Raw genomic sequence first — 22,471 nt, 5'->3', positions numbered from 1 at the left:
TTACCCACAACTTTATATGAACAGAATAGTAGAATCACTTATTGAAGTGATTCTCTAACTAACAATGTAATATTTATCAGATTAATTTATATGTGTGTTTGAAAGTGTGTGTATATGTGAGCGAGTGAATGACATAAGCCAAATAGAATTGTCATGTATTCTGATTGCTATTGAAAATAAAATTAAATTAAAAAATTTGACTTAAAATAAACAAAACAAATAATACATAGGATGACAAAGTAACACATTATTCAAGCAAAATTACATATTTCTTATTAACTTCCCGTAGGGCAAGTTATAGTAATCGCAAAAAATCGAAAATAAAAATTTTTATATATCTTTACGTTTCAAAGGTTTCCGAACATTTTGGCATACCTTAGAAAAAATGGATGTATGTGTGTGTGTGTGTGTGTATGTATGTATGTATGTATGTATGTATGTATGTATGTATGTATGTATGTACGTGTGTGTATGTATGTGCGGATACAAATTTTCGTCGACGATTTCGAGAACACGGATCAACCGATTTGATAAATTCAAAAAACATTCGATTCGTATTGATAAGGAGACGTGCTGATTAGTTTTTGGCGAAGGCACGTCTAGCCGTTCCGAAGATACGGGGCAAAAAGTGCCAAAAACGGTACCTTCGTTTTTAAGAGAACGGAGCGTTCGATTTGAATAATTCAAAAAACATTTTACTTGTATTGACAAGATGTAGAACTGATCAAATTTTCATGAAGGCAGGTCTAGCGGTTTCGGAGATCTAATGAAAAAAGTAAAAAAAAAAGCCATTCGGCGGTTAAAAATGATCATTAGACATATTCACATCAAATTATCAGATATTTTATAGAGATTTTAACAATAAGTATATTTTTTTTTTAAATTTCTATGGGTTCCGTACCAATTCTTATGCGTTAGACGGCGACGCGGCACTTGCGAGCTTCGACATTTCGTCTCTATGCAGTTCAAGCAGTGCGACTGCTTTGAAAAAAAGTTCAGAATTTCCAAATTATGTCAAAATGAAGAAAACATTTTTTTTCAAAAAATTTTTTTGTTTTTAAAAAAAAATATTTTTTTTTCTCAAAATTTTTTTTCAAATAAAAAAATTTTTTTTTCAAAAAAAGTAATTTTTTGTCAAATTTATATTTTCTCAAAAATCTATTTTTTTGAAGTAAATTTTTTTCAAAAATGTTAATCGTTTAAAAGTAATAATTTTTGGTACGGGAAGTTCCAGCAATTTGCCTTAAGGCGCGATGCCCTAATTGCCTTAAGACAGAATTCCACTTACAGCTAGTTTGTAATGAGTTTTGATTTATTTATTTTTTTGCCAAATTAAAATACAATACAATACAATAAAAATTCATCCATCTTTAAATGTAAATTTTACACAAATTGTAATTAATTACTCTGCAATAAAGCTAATTCTAATCAAAAAGCTACCCTTGGAAAAACAAATATTTTCTTAATTCGAATATTTTCAAATATTTTTATTACGCTTTTGCATGTTGTTATTAGAGTTTTACATTTCTTAATATTTATTATTATTATTTCTTTACTGGACAGTTGTAAATAAAAGAGATAATAATAAAAAAAATATATTTTTTCTCAATTAAGAGATACTTTTTCATTTATTATAATATTTATTTTGTTCTTGATAGACAGTCAAATTTTTTAATTAAACAAACGTTTCTTTTCGATTAATGATTTCTAACAACATTACATTACGCACCATACGTCTACATTTTGCTTCTAAAATCATCATAAATATATTATTGCCATATCTGATATCCAAGAAACAAAGTAGAACATTTCCCTAATATCAGGAATAAATTTTAATCAAACACACATTTTAGTTACATTTTACAAACGCATAAATAACATCCAAGCATTTGTCTCTGTATCTTTATCACCGGCAGTATAATTCAGTGCGAGAAAAAGCAGCAAACGAGAGATCAGTGATAAAATTGTGCACGTTTGTGAAAACTATCGGTCTGATGGAGTGACGGATGGCTTACGGTTGATTGCGAAAATGTTATAATAAATTACAACATTCAAAGTTGCTTCAGTGCGGAATCCACGATAAACTGAATAACGGAAGCGAGAGGCCGAGGGCACACACGTGGAGCTCTTGCGGTGAATTGGAATCGGAATAGCATTCTTCGCTCGCAGGATGTGCAGAGGGTTTGCGGAGTTATAGACTTTGCGATTCGGGCTTTTGGGGGTCGAAGTAATTTATTACGACGTCCGTGGTCTGGCATAAAGCTCGTATCTGCGTCGATACCTTACTGGCTGAGACAATGACGACGACGCCAGTCCTGATTCTTCATACGACAACTACTACATTATACTACCGTTCGTTCAAAAAACCCTGTTTATGATATTCTAGCTTTCAACTTGCCGTATGGTATGTTATAGTAATCGCAAAAAAATGAATAATTTTATGTATCTTTACGTTTAAAAGGTTTCTGAACAATTTGGCATACCTTAGGAAAAATGGTTGTGTGAGTGGTGTGCGTGTGTGTTTGGATACAAATACAAATTTTTGTCGACAATTTTGGGAACACAACCCAACCGATTTGAATTATTCATAAAACATTTGATTCCTATTGACAAAGAGACGTGCTGATTAGTTCTTGGACGAGACATGTCTAGCCGTTTCGAGAATACGGGGAAAAATGTGCCAAAAATGGTAATTTAGTTTTTGAGAGAATTGAGCGTCCGATTTCAATAATTAAAAAAAGATTTTATTTGTATTGACAAAACGAAGAACTGATTAAATTTTTGGAAAAGGCAGGTTTAGCGGTTTTGGAGATCGAGTAAAAAAAGTAAAAAACAGCCATTTGGTGGTCAAAAATTATTATTATGCTGGCCACAGACGATACTATATAATTGCGCAACCTGTGACTTGCACATGTATTCTGTAGCGTGTGGTAGTACTACAGCACTTTTCGATTATTTTAATTGTGCAATCATCCAAGTCAAAGTCTAGTCGTTGGACGCATGTGGCAGCATATGTCCCGTTTTTGTTTTACTTTGTAGCGAATATATAATTCAAATGAATAGAGTTATCAACATTTGGATTAACCCTGTAAAATTTTTGAATTCTCTTCTGATGCTGTGAATAGATAAATTAATAAAAAAAGATATATTTTGATATGAACACTTGAGTCGTCTGTGGGCACTGTGAAAATGCAACCTGGTTGCGCATTCATTCAGTTGCACATGTATACTGTAACGTCTGTGGACGTCTTTAGACATATGCACATCAAACTATCGTATAATTTATAGAGATGTTAATAATAAGGTTGTATCTTTTTTACATTTCTATGGGTCTTGTAACATTGTTTATCCATTCTATGCTAAAGCAGCGCGATTGCTTTGAAAATTAGTTCAAAATTTCCAAAATATTACAAAAGTAGCTGTAAGTGGAATTCTGTCTTAAGGCAATTAGGGCATCGTGCCTTAAGGCAAATTGCCGGAACTTCCCGTACCAAAAATTATTATTATTTTTAAAAACGATTAACATTTTTGAAAAAAAATTACTTCAAAAAATTAGATTTTTGACAAACTAAAAATTTGACAAAAAATTACTTTTTTTTGAAAAAAAAAATTATTATTTTTTTTTTTTTTTTAAATCTTTTTTTTTGAAAAAAATGTTTTCTTTATTTTGACATATGTTGGAAGATCTGAATTTTTTTTCAAAGCAATCGTACTGCTTTAAATGCATAGAGACAAAATATAAAGCGCGTAAGCGCCGCGTCGCTGTCTAACGGGTAAACGTTGGTACGGAACCCATAGGAATGGAAACAAAATTTATACTTATTGTTAAAATCTCTATAAAATATCTGATAATTTGATGTGCATATGTCTAATGATCATTTTTGACCGCCTAATGGCATTTTTTTTTACTTTTTTCGTTATATCTCCAAAACCGCTAAACCTGCCCTTATAAAAATTTTATCAAAACTTCATCTCATCAATACAAGTGAAATGTTTTTTGAATTATTCAAATCGGACGCTCCGTTCTCTCAAAAACTGAGCTACCGTTTTCGGCACTTTTTGCCCCGTATCTTTGGAACGGCTAGACCTGCCTTCGCCAAAAACTAATCAGCACGTCTCCTTATCAATACAAATCGAATGTTTTTAGAATTTTTCAAATCGGTTAACCCGTGTTCCCGAAATCGTCGACGAAAATTTGTATCCGCACATACATACACACACATACATACATACATACACACACACACACACATACACACACACACACACATACATTCATTTTTTCTAAGGTATGCCAAAAGGTTCAGAAACCTCTGAAACGTAAAGATATATAAAAAATTTCATTTTCGATTTTTTTGCGATTACTATAACTTGCCCTACGGGAAGTTAACTAGCTGTAAGTGGAATTCTGTCTTAAGGCAATTAAAGCATCGTGCCTTAAGGCAAATTGCTGGAACTTCCCGTACCAAAAATTGATAATTTTTTAAAAACGATTAACATTTTTGAAAAAAATGTACTTTGAAAAAATAAGATTTTTGAGAAACTATATATATGGACAAAAAATTACTTTTTTTTGAAAAAAAAAATTGAAAAAAAAAAAATAATATTTTTTTTTTTTTTGGAAAAAAATTTTTTTTTCTTTATTTTGACATATTATGGAAGATCTCAACTTTTTTTTTCAAAGCAATCGTACTGATTTAACTGCATAGGGACAAAATATAAAGCGCGTAAGCGCCGCGTCGCTGTCTAACGCATAAGCATTGGTACGGAACGCATAGAAATGTTAACAAAATGTATACTTATTGTTAAAATCTCTATAAAATATCTGATAATTTGATGTGCATATGTCTAATGATCATTTTTGACCGCCAAATGGCTAATTTTCTTACTTTTTCCTCCATATCTCCGAAACCGCTAGACCTACCTTTATGAAAATTTTATCGATTCTTCATCTTGTCAATACAAGTGAAATGTTTTTTGAATTATTTAAATCGGACGCTCCGTTCTCTTAAAAACTGAGTTACCGTTTTCGGCACTTTTTGCCCCGTATCTTTGGAACAGCTAGACCTGACTCCGCCAAAAACTAATCAGCACGTCTCCTTATCAATACGAATCGAATGTTTTTTGAATTATTCAAATCGGTTGATCGGTGTTCCCGAAATCGTCGATGAAAATTTGTATCCGCACATACATACACACACGCACACACACACACACACACACATACATCCATTTTTTCTAAGGTATGCCAAAATATTCAGAAACCTTTGAAACGTCGAGAAATGCAAAAATTTTCATTTTCGATTTTTTTGCGATTACTATAACTTGCCCTACGGGAAGTTAAAAAGTATACTCATGCGTAAAAAACACTGACCATTTACCATTCATATTAACGTTTCAGAATATGGATAATAGTCAATGGATATGGATATTTCAAAATCGATTAAAACATGTACGAAAACACACGAATAATATTATCCCTGTCAATTACTAATTATTATCAATTAAAGCTTGTATAAAAACACAGATAATAGTCCATGTTTTCGAAATAATATTTTCAAATCGATTAAAACTTATTGAACGTATAAAAACACATGGATAATATATTTACAACTGGCTCATGTTTTCAAATTGATATTTTCTAATTGATAATTTCAAATCAATTGAAACTCGTATAAAAATACATGGACAATAGTCAATATTGTGAAATTAATTTTCTCAAATCGATTAAAATTTGTTTAAAAACATGGATATTTTCACGTCGATTAAAACTTGTATAAAAACTTAGATAATACTAGTATAAAAACACACAGAGTTCGATCTTAAATATAGCCTCAACTGAAAATTGCCTATAGTAATATATATATATATATATATATATATATATATATATATATATATGGTGGTCTGTTCAAAAAGTACCCGGAATTACTAATAATTAAATTTCGCGGGTCTGGAGTGTCTGATTGTCAAAATTTTTTTTTATTGTGTTGGTATACATGCCCCTAAAGTATGATGAAATTTTCAGCTATATTCACTGTTTACTTTGTCTGTGGTAGTCGCTAAGGTTCGACGTGTTTTTCTGAGCTCGGCGATTTTTACAATGGAAGAATTGAAAAGTCAAAGAATTTGTATTAAATTTTGCGTAAAAAATGAAATAAAGTGTTGCAAAGTGCAAAAATTCACCAGATATGGCTCCGTGTGACTTTTTCCTATTCCCAAAGTTGAAGAGACCCATGAAAGGACGGCGGTTTTCCTCGATTGAAGAAAATCGCTGAGAGTGCTCAAGGACATATCAAAAAGTGAATATCAAGGGTGCTTCGAAAATTGGAAAAAACGCTGGCATAAGTGTATTATATCTGGGGGGGACTACTTTGAAGGGGACCACATTAATGTAGACGAATAAAACGAAAATTCCGGGTACTTTTTGAACAGACCACGTATATATATATATATATATATATATATATATATATACACAATAAAATGTCAACTGGGTTGCTATTCATTCAAAAATCCATATAATGAAGTCAAAACAATTACTGAATGTCCTAGTATGACGGATTATAATTAAAAAGTATAAAAAACTCAACAATTGATTACGAAAATCTGCTTGGCCGATCTTTACAGAAAACTAATCAGCACAATTTTATGCTGATATCCTTCGAACTGTTTATGAATTTTCAAAATAGGTTTCAGATTTGACGAAAAATGTAGCGCTCATCTGCTAATTATGAAAACACAAGTCCGGCTGTTAAATTTGTGAAATCGGAGCAGCCTATTTTGAGTAAACGTCGATGTAAAATCAAATTTTGTTGCACATACACACTCATACTTTTCCTGATCATGGTGTCGGAAAACTATATGTGATACCGCGAAAAATTGACATAAAATTAGCAGATAGAATTTTCTGGCAAAAACAAACTCCTCCTTTCAAAGTGGTAATTAATATACCATATTTAAATTACAATTATATATATCGATATATACTCGAGCCTAATTTGAGCTAAAATTTGTACCATTTAGTATAACAAGAAATAATGAAGATCCATCATTTACTTATATTAAGTAAAAATGGTAAATCGCATTTACCATGAGAGAAAAGTTCAGTTTTAGAATCGATTTCTCACATATTAACTGCGTTATATCAAAAAGCCCGTAAGAAATTTTTGGAATTCTTCTTGATGAAGGTTGATGAAGTACAACAGTAATGAGCGTGTTAGTTTCTTGTAGGTATATAAAAGCGAAGGAACTTGTTAGAGCGATCAAGATAATTAAGATACTGCTCGCTCCAGGGAACGTATTCTCCTCAAGAACCTTTACACGGGGGACTCCTAATTCGGCGGAGCATCTCAAAGGTCTAGGCCAGTCTTTCTCAAAGTGGGCGATATCGCCCCCTGGTGGGCGATATTGAACTCCAGGGGGGCGATGAAAGGCCTCGCGAAAAATGTTGGTTGTTGTATTGTATTTACTTTACATTTTAAAGTTTACCAGAATTTGTATCCCAACGATTAATTGGTACTTTCAATGTTTGGTCGTGTTTCCATGGTATTTGAATGATTTTGATGCCATTTTATAGCTTTTTACCAAAAATTAATATACCAATTTTCAACTCACTTGGAGTTAAATACTAACATATCCCAAAAGCATTTACCGACTGTGTTGGAAATTTTTGCATTTTTAGGCCAATGAAAAACGGCATTAGGGAGATTAAATTTAAATACTTTTATTAAACACAATTGTAAAAAAAATATTTATTCTTCCGATCAATTAATATTGACAATGCATGCAAAGATAATCATTCTATAATAAACTGTTCCAAATTTCTTTCCATGACGTAATCTGATCGGAAAGTTTTATTAGCGGCAAGGGTATATGTTCTAATTGTTTAAAAAAGGGTCATTTACAATACAATTGCTTTAAAAGATATAGATGTAATACCTGTTCTCAAAAACATAATACTCCATAAAGATAGACTAATTCACCAGGTATAGACAACCCCGCAATGATAGCGGTACATACAAATCTCCCGACGGGGGGGAGTGCACCTTTAACTACGGTAATTTTAATATTTAAAAATTTTTGCATATAAATATCTGTAATATTATAAATTGAAACAGTCTAGAAAAGTAGAGTAATGAGTGCAGAAGCATGTAAATTAGATCAAGATATTTCGCAAAGATAATAGTTGTTTTTATTCCTTTTTTTTGGTGACGGGATAATTCTATATTACAGTTCACTAAATTAACTTTTAAAAGTGATTGCACCCAACATTTTTCGCGTAATTTTTAAAAGAAAAGCCATGTCGCAAGCAAAAAAAAAGATGCGTCAGTACAATGCAGAATATATTAAATATGGATTCATAGAAAATTCTGTAAACCCATGTATGCCTTTATGCCTTCTGTGTTCAAAAACATTTTCAAATGAAGCAATGAAGCCCTCAAGACTTGAAGATCATTTGAATAGAATGCATCCGGATAAGAAGGATAAAAATGTTGATTACTTTCGAAATCTGGAAAAGATGTATATTGCTCAGCCTAGTGTGTCAAAACTTTTTTCTGTAGCTGCTAAGCAGGACGATGACGGACTTCGAGCGTCATACAATATCTCTCGGTTAATTGCCCAAACAGGTAAACCACACACTATTGGAGAATCAATAATTTTGCCAGCAGTAAAAGAAGTTATAACTACTGTGCTACATAAACCAGCAGCAGATATAATTCGCAAAATTCCTTTGAGTAATAGTTCTGTGCAAAGACGAATTGATGAAATGGCTGAAAATATTGAAGAATTATTATGCAATCATTTGAAGTCTTGTAAATTTTCACTCCAATTGGATGAGTCTACTTTACCAAATAATGAAGCATTGTTGTTGACTTACGTGAGGTTCATTAAAGATGAAGAAGTATGCCAAGAACTTCTATTTGTTAGAAATTTAGAGACAGATACAAAAGGAGAAACCATATTCAAAACATTGGAAAAGTTTTTTGATGAGAAAGATATTCCATTGAAGAATATTATATCAGTTGCTACTGATGGTGCTCCAGCTATGAGGGGTTGTCAAAAAGGATTCATAGCCTACCTAAAAAATAAAATTCCCAATGTTCTTGCTGTGCATTGCGTGATACATCGACAGCATCTAGTTGCCAAAAACTTAAGTGAACGATTGCATCAAACATTGCAACATGTCATCAGAGCTATTAATAAAATCCGACACAACTCTTTAAATGAGAGATTGTTCAATCAGCTGTGTACCGCTAATGATGAAGAATTCAACAGATTGTTATTTCACACAGAAGTGCGTTGGCTATCAAAAGGAAATTGTCTGACCCGTTTTTACAATCTCTTTGACTCCGTTGTTGAGTTTTTAGAAAATAAGGACACACAGTTGTGTAAAGACCTGATATCATCAAAAAATGATATAGCATATCTCACAGATCTTTATGCATTACTCAACAATATGAATTTACAACTTCAAGGCGATGGCTTAAATTTAATAAAAACAAAAAATATCATCGCTGCTTTTATAGCAAAACTGTTATTACATAAGAAAAATATTGGCAGACGGGAGTTTCATAATTTTCCAAATTTATCGGTATCGTGCAACGAAGACTTGCTCGTGTACTGCCAACATTTGGAAAATCTTCATGAAAATTTTATTGAAAGATTTCAAGATATTTTGAATTTGGAAATACCAGGCTGGGTATTAGACCCTTTTTCAAATGCAAATGTAGAAGCATCAGCCCAGCTAGAAGAAGAACTTATAGAATTAACAACAAATGAAGAGTTAAAAATCAAATTTAAAGATGGATACCAACAATTTTGGCTACAGAAGTCAATTCAGCACTTATATCCTGGCTTGTGGTTGGTTGTTCAAAAATTTTTACTAGCATTTCCATCGTCATATTTGTGTGAACGTGGATTTAGCACTGTGACAATGCTACTTACTAAAAACAGAAATCAGTTGCAAATTACCAAACGCGGTGACTTACGACTGTTTTTGAGTGCAATGGAACCTGATATTGACAAACTTGTAAAAAACCATCAAATTCATCCTTCTCATTAGAGTTTGAAAATAAAATTTTATATACTGTTTATATTAATTTGATTATAATATATAAAATATATGATTAATGTCATAAAGTTGCGTTTTATTTGCTTTCACTGGTAAAAATGTTCAATTTAGAATGTAAGGTTGCATCAACTAATATATCACACTATAACTATATTAATAAAAGTAATAAAAGAAACAGTTTTCAGAGATTGTATAAAAAATTTGGTAGGGGGGCGATACAAAAATTTTGATCTTCAAAGGGGGCGATGGAAGGAATAAGTTTGAGAAACGCTGGTCTAGGCGCTGAAGTCAATGAGTGGACGACAAGTGACCATTTCAAATTGTCGAAGAGACTATCAAACATTTACCTGTAGACAATGTGGTGTACTAGAGAATTAACTCTTAGAGATCAGTTCTATACTTCATTAAGATTTACTACAGCTACAGAGATTTGCTCTCAAAATCAAAACTGTAGAAGCTAAAAATCTATTGAATCGATAAGACGTATTCTTGTGACGAGAAAATGAATCGAGACATATTTTATACATTTAATACATATTTCATATATTGAAAAAATATGGGGAGAAATTATATAAGAAGATAATAAAGTTGCGTCTTACAAAATATTTGTATAGATATTTATATTGGCATATTTGTAGCTCTTGGTCTGAAATGCCTGTAATTTTTTTAGTGTTATATTTTTATTGTGGTTTGTCTCTGAAAATCTTCGTGATATATTCTACAGGGAAGAAAATGAAACAGCGAATTATATATAAATATATAAAGCTTTTTATAATAAGTTCAGTTATTTTTTTTATTAACTTCACGAAGAAGAAGTTTATGTTCTTATAAAAAAATCCGATTCGATAATTTTACGTTTTCTCGACGTTTCAAGCCATTCTGAATCGGATGCGACCAAATGGGAATAGACCTGATTAGTTTTTGGTAAAGATCGGGCGAGCCGTTTTCTTGTAATAAAGTGTTAAAAAAAATTTCGTCGATTTTTATGATTTTTTTTACGGTAGATACCATAGTCTTATAGAACATACTAAAATGTAACGGCCCTACGATAACTAGTTCAATGTTAAAAAATCATCAAAGCTTGAGAAAATATTATAGTCAAAATTTGTGTCAAATTTGTTTTTGTGATGCGATAGGTCAAACATTATCAATTCATTAAAATTTATAATAATAATGTCAAATTTAGGGCATACAACTGATTTGATGAATTTGATGAATTTAGGGCAAACATCAATTCATTAAAATTTATATTAATAATATCAAATTTAGAGCGTACAACCACGTGCCTGCGCAATATAATGAATATAATTACAGTTAATTTTAATGTGTTTAAGAAAATTCTAATCAAAATCGCAATGTTTAGATTTAATTGAAAGCGATAACTTCATTTTTGATATAAATAGTTGAAAATTTTGTCTAAATATCTAAATTTCAATTTCGATTGATTAAATAAATTCTTACACATTTCGGAAAGTTTATGCAACTTGCCTTAAAGCTAAATGTCACTTTCAACTAGTTATAATTTCTTATGATATTAAAAACATTGTGTCAATATTATCAAAAACATAAAATACAATATATTTTGTTCTTAAGATCTAATGAAATTTGACAGAAAAGACGTATCTATTATTTTTTTATCTTTCAAGCTCTTCTAAATAAATTATGTTCAGTTTACTTTTTTGTTATCTGGATAAATGTAAATTTTTGTAAAAAATAATCATAAATTGAATTACACATGAATTATTAAAATCTAATAAAAATTTAGAAAAATCGATGTATTTGACAGAAAAATTATCTAATTACATCGCAAATTAAAAACATAAGTATAAATCTTACAGCTTTGCAACTATCCGCAAACAAATTTGGGGTTACATATCAATTGAATCAAAATTCAATAAAATTCATAGAAGTTCATCTATATGATGAGTATAATATCCAATTAATTTTGAAAGGAGTTGAAATCAAGAACGTATCAGTTTTATATTTGATATTTTCCGTAAACCAATTAAACAGAGTTTTTTAGTTATACTTTTATTCTCATGATATATTCATAATATGCACATTAATTTTATTACAAATATTAAAATAAAACTCAAAAATATTCCGTTATCAAAATCAAATTAAACACAGAAACGTCGATCTGATAATGAGGTTTTGGATATGAAGTTCTATCCAATTGCATTGCATCATTTTCTTTTTGTCTATAAAGCTTTGCAATATATTTATAGTGCAAATTAATCTTGGTGTACGGTGTATTATTTTATTCCAAATATTTAATTAAATATGCATTCTTTTAGTTAATGTAATAACTCGGAGGAGTCGATGTGTTGATAATCCAAGTGTCGAAGCATACTGATCAATATTACATCAGTTTATTTTTTTAATTGCCCCGATATATTTCAAAGTTCTGTATCATTTCTATCAAATATATTAAAATTAAATTAAAATCTAATAAAACACAGAGAAGTCGATTTGTGAATCAAACAAGCGAAACATTCAATTTCAACGCTAATCAAAAGCGTATCTATCAAACGTATATTTTTTTAAACTTTTTGTGAATAAATGTAGCACAGTTTATTTTTTGTTGTCAATTTTGTCAAAAACATTAAATTAAATATATTTTGTTATTAAAATCAAATAAAACTCAACAAAAGTCGATCTGTTTGACAAGTGGAACATCCAATTGCATCGTTGTTTCGCGGCGCGGAACAATCAGGTGATCGATTTATAGAACATGAGATGAAACAAAATTTCCGCATGATTTTGTATCATATCGTTTTGTTTGCGAACGAAAAGTCGGCGAGTCGGTTCACGCATCAAAACTTCTCGATAAACACTGCGGATTGCGTCTAACAACTTGACAGGATCGAGGACGTCGTTCATCTCGGTTTTAAAGAGGAACTAGTGGTGTATGACATTGTATCTAAGGCGAATTAGAGGAACTTTCCTACAAGTATTAATGTTTCGCTCTTGCATATTTGATATTTTTGATATTTGATATATTTGATATTTGCTAAACACTAGTAGAGTATGCCATCGTGCCTTGAGGCAAATTGCTAAAACTTTCCGTACCGTAACGAAATATTCGAGAAATATTAAAGATTTTTAAATAGATTATTCTAAATTCTGTAACTTTCATTATTCTCATTTTATAGACAAAATATAAGAGCTTTTGAATAGGACTAGACGACATCGTTTAAATATGTATTACAGAAAAGTAAATAAACAAAACTTAACCAATCGTATTATCTCGCCCGTAGGTAAGGGGTTAAAAGCGACGAGACTTGTTTCAGAGGTCCCGTGTTCGATACCCACTTCGAGCAGCCTATTGTCAGGGAGCAGTGACAACGATTTTTAATTGGAAATATAGATAGCAATATGTTTCCAAGTGAAAATAGCCCTTACCCGGCATTGCTGTACCAATAAAAATACTCGCCCTATTGCAGATATTGTAATAATAATATATCATATAGAGATGTGACAACTGATTGGGTTGCCATCTGTCAAACAGACTAGTATTAAGTCAAATCAGCACAACAGCTTATAGGACATTGGGTTCTTGCTGTTCAAAAATAATTATTATAAAAAAAATCAATCGTATTGTCTAATTTTGTTAAGAATTGCATAAATTGAATTGTAAATTTAAAATTATTTATTCAAAGGATATAAGTGAGCTTTAGAACTTTAGCCAGAATTGAAATTAAAATCTGAAGTATTTTCGATATACAAAAAAACATTTTTTTGGAAAAAAAAAATAATTTGGAATAAAAGAAACGTAAAGCAATTGTTTCAACACAAGCAGAAAACTTTTTGAATCATTCAAATCAGATACTCAATTTTCTCATAAACTACCATTTTTTGCATATTTAGGTCCGTATCTCCGAAATAACTGAACCTGCCTTAGCCAAAAATTAATCGCCAATTCTAGAATAAACTGAAGTTACACAGGGTCTACATTACGTAGCGCTCCTCATCAAATTAGTATTAAATACTGTCAAAATGTCATGTATGTGCTGTGCGATCAGGCGTTTGATAAATAAAAATGCAACTTCACTCATATGTTATTGTGCCACATCACAAAGATGTAATTAAGATAACAGATTTTTCTTGACATCTGTGCGCTTTCTAGGTTTAGTTATATGAGTAAAACGCCTGACTTCACAACAACCACATGGGATTTTGATAGTATTTAGTACCATTTTGTATGAAAAGCGTTACATAACATAGCATTAATATTTTACGAGAGAATTGGCCCCTTAAAGAAATAATATTTGTTAAAACATTTCGCGTGTAGCGAAATTTTTGTAAACGTAAAAATTTTTGCATTACTGATTTTTTTTAATTATAATGTTTTTCAATTTCTTTAGTCAAGTTTCAAATAATATAGACAATTTAATTATATATCCCAAAACTATAAATTTACAGTATGAAATATATACTTTACTTCCCTTTTTTCCTTTGCTTATATTCCCAACCACTGACTCACTTTTCGTAGGCATATAATATTTTAGAGTTTTTTAAGACCTTGTAAGTGAGCACTATGCAAATCTTAAGGCTAATTAGTGATTCCATAATGATATCTTTTGACTAGTTTTTAATTTTCAAAATTGATTCAGCAATTTGTCAAAAAATTATGCACTTGCTTGCCAATTATGAAAAACGACTAGGCCCATCGTGGCGCATCAATCGCACAGATCAATATCTTATCGACATGTATGATATGGTTTTTAAATTTCTGAGATCGGTGCAGTTTTCATATTCAGAATGACTAAAAACTATCTTAGCTTCCAGTTTTTGAAGTTGCACTATATTTTGAAAACAACCACTTCATTACATCACAAATGATCACTATTTTTTCATAAGTGTATTTTTCTGATGCTGCATTGATAACACAAACGTGAAGTTAGGTTTTATGTGTAAAACGCATGATGCATAGTAAAGACATATCTTTTTGACATACTAAGATAGACCTGTAACATAGCATTACCATAACAGTTCTATTTTATCCGAGAATTGGCCCCTAAGTTCACATTTCCTAACTCTTTGAAGTTATAAGAATATTACGCAAGATTAATTAGTATCATATTGAATACAGTAAGTAATTTCTTATATATTATACATATTAATAAAACCTTCATGAATGAATGAATTTACATAAAGTGATAAAATAAAAAATGATGACGCGGCTTGAAACAAGTTTAACCAACAACCCTAGCGTTCTCTGTACAGTAAAAATATTTTAATAAGCTTTGTTTATGGAAGAAAATAAAGTATAATTAAAATAATTTATAAACTTTAACTCTCAAGAACCTCATAATTAACTCCAGAAACTCAAGTTCAGAAAACCGTCAAATAGCACGACTTTGCGATTACAAAATAAGTGAAACACAATCATTGCAATTAGGGAACATTCGAGTTTACAAAGAACAATGAAGTAATATATGATTTGAATAAAAAAACGTATTATATTGTCGCGGTGACTGTGGGAGCTATGCATACATTTGAAAATTTCGTACATCAAATAAAAGGAAAGAAATCAAATAAAAATTCAAAGAAAAATATCACTTTAATGCTATAGGCGAATTCTCAGGCGCCCATTCGAGTCTCTCGATATATTTCAGTCCCCCTGTCGAAAAGCTAAAATGATCGATTCAAGGCAAACAGATATATTTATTTATAGAATCATTTTTAATTTTATAAATATTAAAATCACACAAAAATTAAAGTAAATATGTATTATAATAAAAATAATATTTTTTTCTTTATCTCGAAGTCCATTTTCAATTTCAGTAGAATTATCCAAATGGGTTAACTCACTGTAATTTCATATATACATGCGGACATGGAAATTATATGCATACAATAAATGTGCATGCTTATTTTTCAAATAAAATTGTATTTTTATGCAGTTACATTTACATATGAAAAAATCTCAAATATTTTCAAAAATCAAATGAAATATAAAAAAAAATTATTGCCATGCCAAAAGAAATAGTATACATCTAAAATTATAGTGTAAATATTATATTTTTGATAATTAATCATCAATAATTTTACAAAAGTACAAACAAAAGAAGTACAAAAATTGAAAAAAAAAATCAAGTAAGTGCCAAAAATCACACATTGTATGAGACACACACATTGTAGGACTCTGATTCTACAAAACCTTATCCATGTTAGTCCCAAGGATAGCATGAATATGAATTTATAGTCGGAAATTTATACCATAAATGATTCAAACTAATTTCATTTAATTTGACAATTACAAATTTGAAAAAAAAAATACAGTACGGTGAATGTCAAAAATCAGATATTTGTTGAAAATTTTGAAAGAAAATATTAAGGGCTTATAGCAAGTTCCCTATAGAATAAGACCAATGATATCATTTGTAAATACGTAAAACATGTTAAAATGTTAGCAAGGTAAATAGGATATAATACATTTATAAAATGTCACTTGGTTATTTATTATAAATTTTGTAATGTGTTAATTTATTCAAAACTTTAATAATTTCATTTTTTTTCCATTAAGTTTTTAAAAAAAATATTTTTATCAATAGTATTGAACCATCAGATTAAAATTTTAATTCGAATTTTATTTATTTTTGGTTTGATATACATTTTTATAAAAACAGGATTGAAATGTCGTGGTTTTTGATAAAAGCAGGAGCAACGCGTGGCGGGGTATTTGATTAAGCAATTATATTGTGAAAGCCAAACCAAGTATAACCCAACTAACTATAATTTTTGCCCTTTGTCATCGAAATGGCTGGACCTGCTTTGGCCACAAACTAATCAGCACGTCTCGTTTTTAATAGAAATTGAATATTTTTTGATTTATTCAAATCGGTTGGTTGGTGCGCCCGAAATCGTAGTATTTGTATCTAAACATAGATAACAATAAGATATGGCAAAATGTTCAGAAACCTTTCAAACGTAAAGATAAATATAGAACCTTTCATTTTCATTTTTTTGCGCTTACTGCAACTAACCCTGCTGGAAATTAATAAAAAAATCTTAATAATATATATCAAGTTATTAGTAGACCAATCAATATTATATCTTTGTTTACCTTTCATTTTTTAATAAAAATTACAAATAATCATTTGTAATTTTATGAGCAACTGATACAAAAATAATCAAATGCGATGTAATAAATATAATATTCTATCCAGTGTCTTAAAAATTCGAAATATATTTAGAGATATGTATGGATTTTTTGCCTGAAATATTTCCATCCGTCGTACTGTGAGCATCGTCCGCCTCCTATGATACATGATATCTTTAATGGTTAGGTAACTCTCTGATTGTATTTTCCCGAGTCAGAGAATTAAATGATATTATTATCTAACCTGATATTCGTTAAATTGAGTGAGTACTGTTATTGAACATTCTACGAGTATTATTTCTAGAAATATATCGCATGAAATAATTGATCGGATGCGGGCAAAACTTCTGCACTGCTATTACAGAGATTGTGCGAGTTTAACCAGTTTCTCAAATTAATATAAAATTATTGAAGTATTGTAATGGATCTGTTGATAAGTTAGAGAAAATTTTAAACAAAAAATTGTAAGTTTGCCGATATATATTTAACGCATATATGTAAGATAAAATGTAGAAACTGCGTCCTTAATAAAAATGAATTTTGATTGGTCTACTAACGACTTAACATAGATTATAAAGATATATATATATATATATATATATATATATATATATATATATACTAGATGGCCCGGCAAACGCCATAAAAATGTCTAAACAATTTTTGGTGCCTATAAAAAGTAAGTAACTGATTGTGAATGTAAAGTATGCGGATATATGTAAAAAAGGCGTCTAACACATTTTTTTAGATGGATTACCCACTGCAACGCATACACTACATATAAGTTTTTCCCGTCTATCATGTATATTATTTTCTGTTTATTAATAGTCATTGTTCATTAATAGGATAGGCCAATTTTTGACGCATCTAGTTTTATCCATGGTAACCCTTTCGTCGCCAAAATCTAAGGTTTCTTTTGAAATTGTTTCAGCAAATACAGCCGGTAAATTCAAGCTAGAAATATTCTGATCAAAATTCAATAAGAATACAACAAAAAAAATTCAGCAGTTATCGATCTGGATAAAAATTGATTAGACTACTCAAACGACTATTATGGAGTAGGGATTTGTGGTAGGAGGGCAAAAAAGTATTTTTCAATTGCCCATTAAAAATATTAAAATAAAGAAATTTGATACCAACATGAAAATATAACTAGAGTAATCTTTACATTTAAACAAAGAAATGCATATTCTGATGCAGTTTAGTTTAATATAAGTAATTACAAGAAACCCAATAAATATTTAAAATAAAATGAGTAGTTCAAATAAACAGAACATACATTGTTTCATCTAACATAAAAAAACATAATTCAAATGTTATTATTCAGCCATATGCAAAATGTAATGGTGTTATCAATAACAATTCTTTATAACAAGAATAAAATAATTTTGTTTTGTAATGTTGCAATTATTGTCACACATTTATATTTATTATACTAACTTGAAATACTACCAATGGGTAGTATTTTAAAAACTTATTTAATAACTAATCACAACAATTACTGAATACCTTCTCAGGCAGTTGTAATTTAGATGGAAATAAAAAAAAAAAGTTTTGTAATGTTACTTTAATAATTTGCAAATTGTTATGCAGATGCTGAGGATGAGAGTACATAGTCCTGAAACCATTAGTCGCCAATAAATTATATTACTCAAAAGATATTTGTTTTATCCTTATTTTAAATTTCTTGTTTGAAGCATTAATAATTAGGTCTATTAAAATACTTAAATAAATATTATGATCTTTAATGTTTTGATTACGTAATGTTATTCCACATCCTCAAGGAGTGTTAGTTGTATTTTCATATTAGCAGAACAAAATATATATTTCTTGGTAATATTTTTTAATTTATTAAACATTATCATAAATAAAATATTATTAAATAAACTTAATTGTTTTTAATATTATTTACATTTTATGATTGCTATGATTATAGTTGGAACGTACGAATTTGAAATAAAAACATGTTTATTTTTGATGCTAAGCACGATAACTAAAATTAAATTACCTACATTATTAGAAATCAAATTTATCAAAAGGGTGATAATATTAAAAACTTTGAATTTTCAATGAAAGTATTAGTTCGATTTGAATTTAGTCAAAACGGCTATGTATATACAATATATGCCACATATAATTTAGCATAGCGCTAATTTTATTTGATGTCACCTTTAAGATTTTATTTTCAAAATTCTGAGAAATAATAAATTTCATATTTGATATTGCTTGTATGCCTCAAATACCACCAAAAATGACAATCATAAAAAATGATAAAATGCTATAATAGCACAGGAATATGAAATGCTTCAGTTACCAAGAGTATTGATATTTCAAAATTACATACATATTGAATTTATAAAGAACTATATTAAAATAAGTAACTCACCACATGAAGAAACATCTATTTATAAGTAATTTTTGTGCAATTCATGTTAAATACAATATTTTTGCCAACTAGAACACTTCACAATGCGTCATCGTGTCAGACTAAAATCTATTTGTCAAACTTGAGAATGTTAAAACCATTCTGAACACACCCCAGAGCGGCACGTCTCGTTTTTACAATTTTAAATTTCAGCGATTGCCAAACATTTTGATGAAAGATTCTCAAACGAACTTGAAGTAAAAATGTTAGAAGAGTAAATAAAGAATCAGCTCAATAGCTGATAGATTTATGATGATATATGCTGTAACATTAATAACACATGCTTCCAAAGTTATGGCTGTTTTAATTTGATGAATTCGTGTAAACATTGATTAAAATTGTTGTAATTTTTTTTAAAGATATAATTAATTATTGTAATTAAAAGGTAAAAATATGATCATACAAGCATTATCTAAATAAAAAAATCGCTAAAAAAATTTTGTTAGCATTTATTTGTTCAAATATTAGATTTTCTAGCCAGTAAGACTAATATTGTACTGATGCAGAAACTACAATGTAAAACTCTTAGGACCATTATTGATGCTCCCCAGTATATTTCCAATGATACAATTCATAATTATTTAGATATTTTGTACTCTTTTATGTAAATTTATGTCACTGTTCATTACTGTAACTAGATGTTAAATTATTTAGCAGTTGTAACAAATACAGAAATTAAAAAAAAAATTAGACATTCCATTAATAAAAGATGTCACCAAGGACGGATGCCATAAACTTTGCCTTATGCCTTTTAAAAATTGAAGTGGACTAATGAACTATTAATTTTCCTGCTTAATTCTTAAAAGTGTTGAGGCTAAAAAAAATTATCAAAAGATTCAAATTAATTTGCATCAATTTAATTTGTATTTAGTAAAATCTTACTGCAGAGATTTTGTTATTAATTCATCTTAAGCAATGTAATATGTGTGAAAGTGTATGTAAATATGCAAAAATATTTTATTTACCTTCGACTAAAAACTTCCAAGTTGATTTGCTATTTAAAATATATATATATACAGTAAACCCTATACAGTTAACACGGCATTCTGGATACACAGTTCCCATACTACCCGGAGGTAAAAATCCGACACCCCTGCGACTACACGGACTTCCTATTACACGTTTTTTTGTTCTAGATTATAGAAACCTAGATTATAGAAACTTGATATCAAAAGGGTTTTAATGTAAGTTTTGTTATCGACTTTTATCTTTTAGACATGCCTCATTATATAATAGCTGTCTAAAAACTATTTTTGAATAAGGTGTCTATGTCATACATGTCATTTCGTCCGTATTACTTCTACTTCAAGTTGTATTCCTTGATCTCCATACAGCACGATAAAATTGGTGCGATTTGTACTAACTCTGAGTTTCTCAAAGCGCGGTTCCCATACTGCACTATATAAGTTTTTATATAGCACTACGAATTAGGCTGAATTGCATGATAAATACGAATTTTTTATATCCATGCCGCGTTAACCGAGGGTTGACTGTATATATATATATATATCTATATATATATATATATATATACATTAACACGGTTCCCATACAACGCGGAGACAAAAATTCGATATCTATCCTATAACACGGCCCCATATAACACTAATCTCGCTCAAAAGCCTCGAGTACTTTCAGCGCAACCTATGAATGACTCTGGTAACCAAAATGATTGTAAAAATCGTTAACAGGTCTTATTATCGACTATTTTATCTTTTATGGTATATCTGTATAAACAATTTAGTTTATACGACAGCTGTGTACGTTATAGGATTAATTCGTCATAACTTTTTCACAGAACATTAGATATTCAACAATAAAAAATGCTGCTGGAAATATTTTTAGTAGATAACAGTTTTTTAGTTTAGCTAATGTTTCATTTTTTGTCATTTTTCATATAAACCGGTAAACTCAATAAACAAAATGTTTAGTTTTTTTTATTGGCCTTTGATATACCAATTAATAATAGCAATATGTAAGTACTGCCCTAAGGTAGGTCCGTGAGTTGCAAACTACAACTCGATTCAGGAAAAAATTTCGAGAGATTTATCATCGCCATTTCACACCGAAGTGACCGAACTGAACTATTTCTAATTGGAAACATATTTTTTTATCTATATTGTTAAGTAAAAATTGATATCGCTGATGCACGATATCAGGTTGTCCATAACGGGTTCGAAATCACGACCCGGCTATCACCCATTTTGAAATCTATATAAATTTTTATATTTAGTACTCAATAAGGAATCGATTTTAATAAGTAGTGCCTTTGCATCTGCAAGTCGTAAGATTTCGACCATGCACGTCAAAATTTTTATAAAAGTTTATCATTTGTGATGTTTTTTACGATTTGTACTAATTCGAAGTTCCTCCAAAAAGCCTAGATTGCACGTTAAATGCGAGCATTTTATAGCATAGTTTCCATACAACACACCGCGTTAACGGAGGGTTGACTATATATTTGTGTCAATCAAATCAAATTAAAATTGGTCAGGCCGTTTAAAACAATTTTTTTTTATGCATCACCTTTCGATATTGATTGTATTGACAAAGAACTGTATGATGAAATTCTTACCTTAATTGATGGCACATTCCTGCAGCTCCAGATAAAATACAAAACCGAGCTAATTTTATAAATAGTTAAAATTTAATTAATTTTGTTAAAAACTATGCACATTTTGAATTTATATTAAAATCACACATATTAAATTAACGTAATGCTCGATATTAACTCATAATCAAACAAATTATCGTCAATACACCTACACCAGAAGGCGTTTTGTTCGCAATAAATGGACTATTATTTTGGAGTATTGGAATTTCTACTTATGATGCAATGATAAGGACATATATATCGAATTAT

The 22,471-nt window shown here is 29.8% G+C and overlaps 1 protein-coding gene across 1 annotated transcript; it reads left to right on the top strand.

Annotated features, from left to right (window-relative positions):
• Positions 1–8,302: 8,302 nt before the first annotated feature.
• On the top strand, positions 8,303–10,066 carry LOC113375990 (SCAN domain-containing protein 3-like). Its single transcript, XM_026615928.1, has one exon. The coding sequence runs from the start codon at positions 8,303–8,305 to the stop codon at positions 10,064–10,066; it is 1,764 nt and encodes a 587-aa protein (XP_026471713.1).
• The last annotated feature ends 12,405 nt before the right edge of the window (positions 10,067–22,471 follow it).

This window comes from Ctenocephalides felis, unplaced genomic scaffold (genome assembly GCF_003426905.1).
Source record: "Ctenocephalides felis isolate EL2017-DRISC unplaced genomic scaffold, ASM342690v1 CF-g0.4_SCAFFOLD_01886, whole genome shotgun sequence".
Taxonomy (NCBI): domain Eukaryota; kingdom Metazoa; phylum Arthropoda; class Insecta; order Siphonaptera; family Pulicidae; genus Ctenocephalides; species Ctenocephalides felis.
The sequence above is the reverse complement of the archived record's forward strand: the minus strand, read 5'-3'. Positions and strand labels throughout refer to the sequence as shown.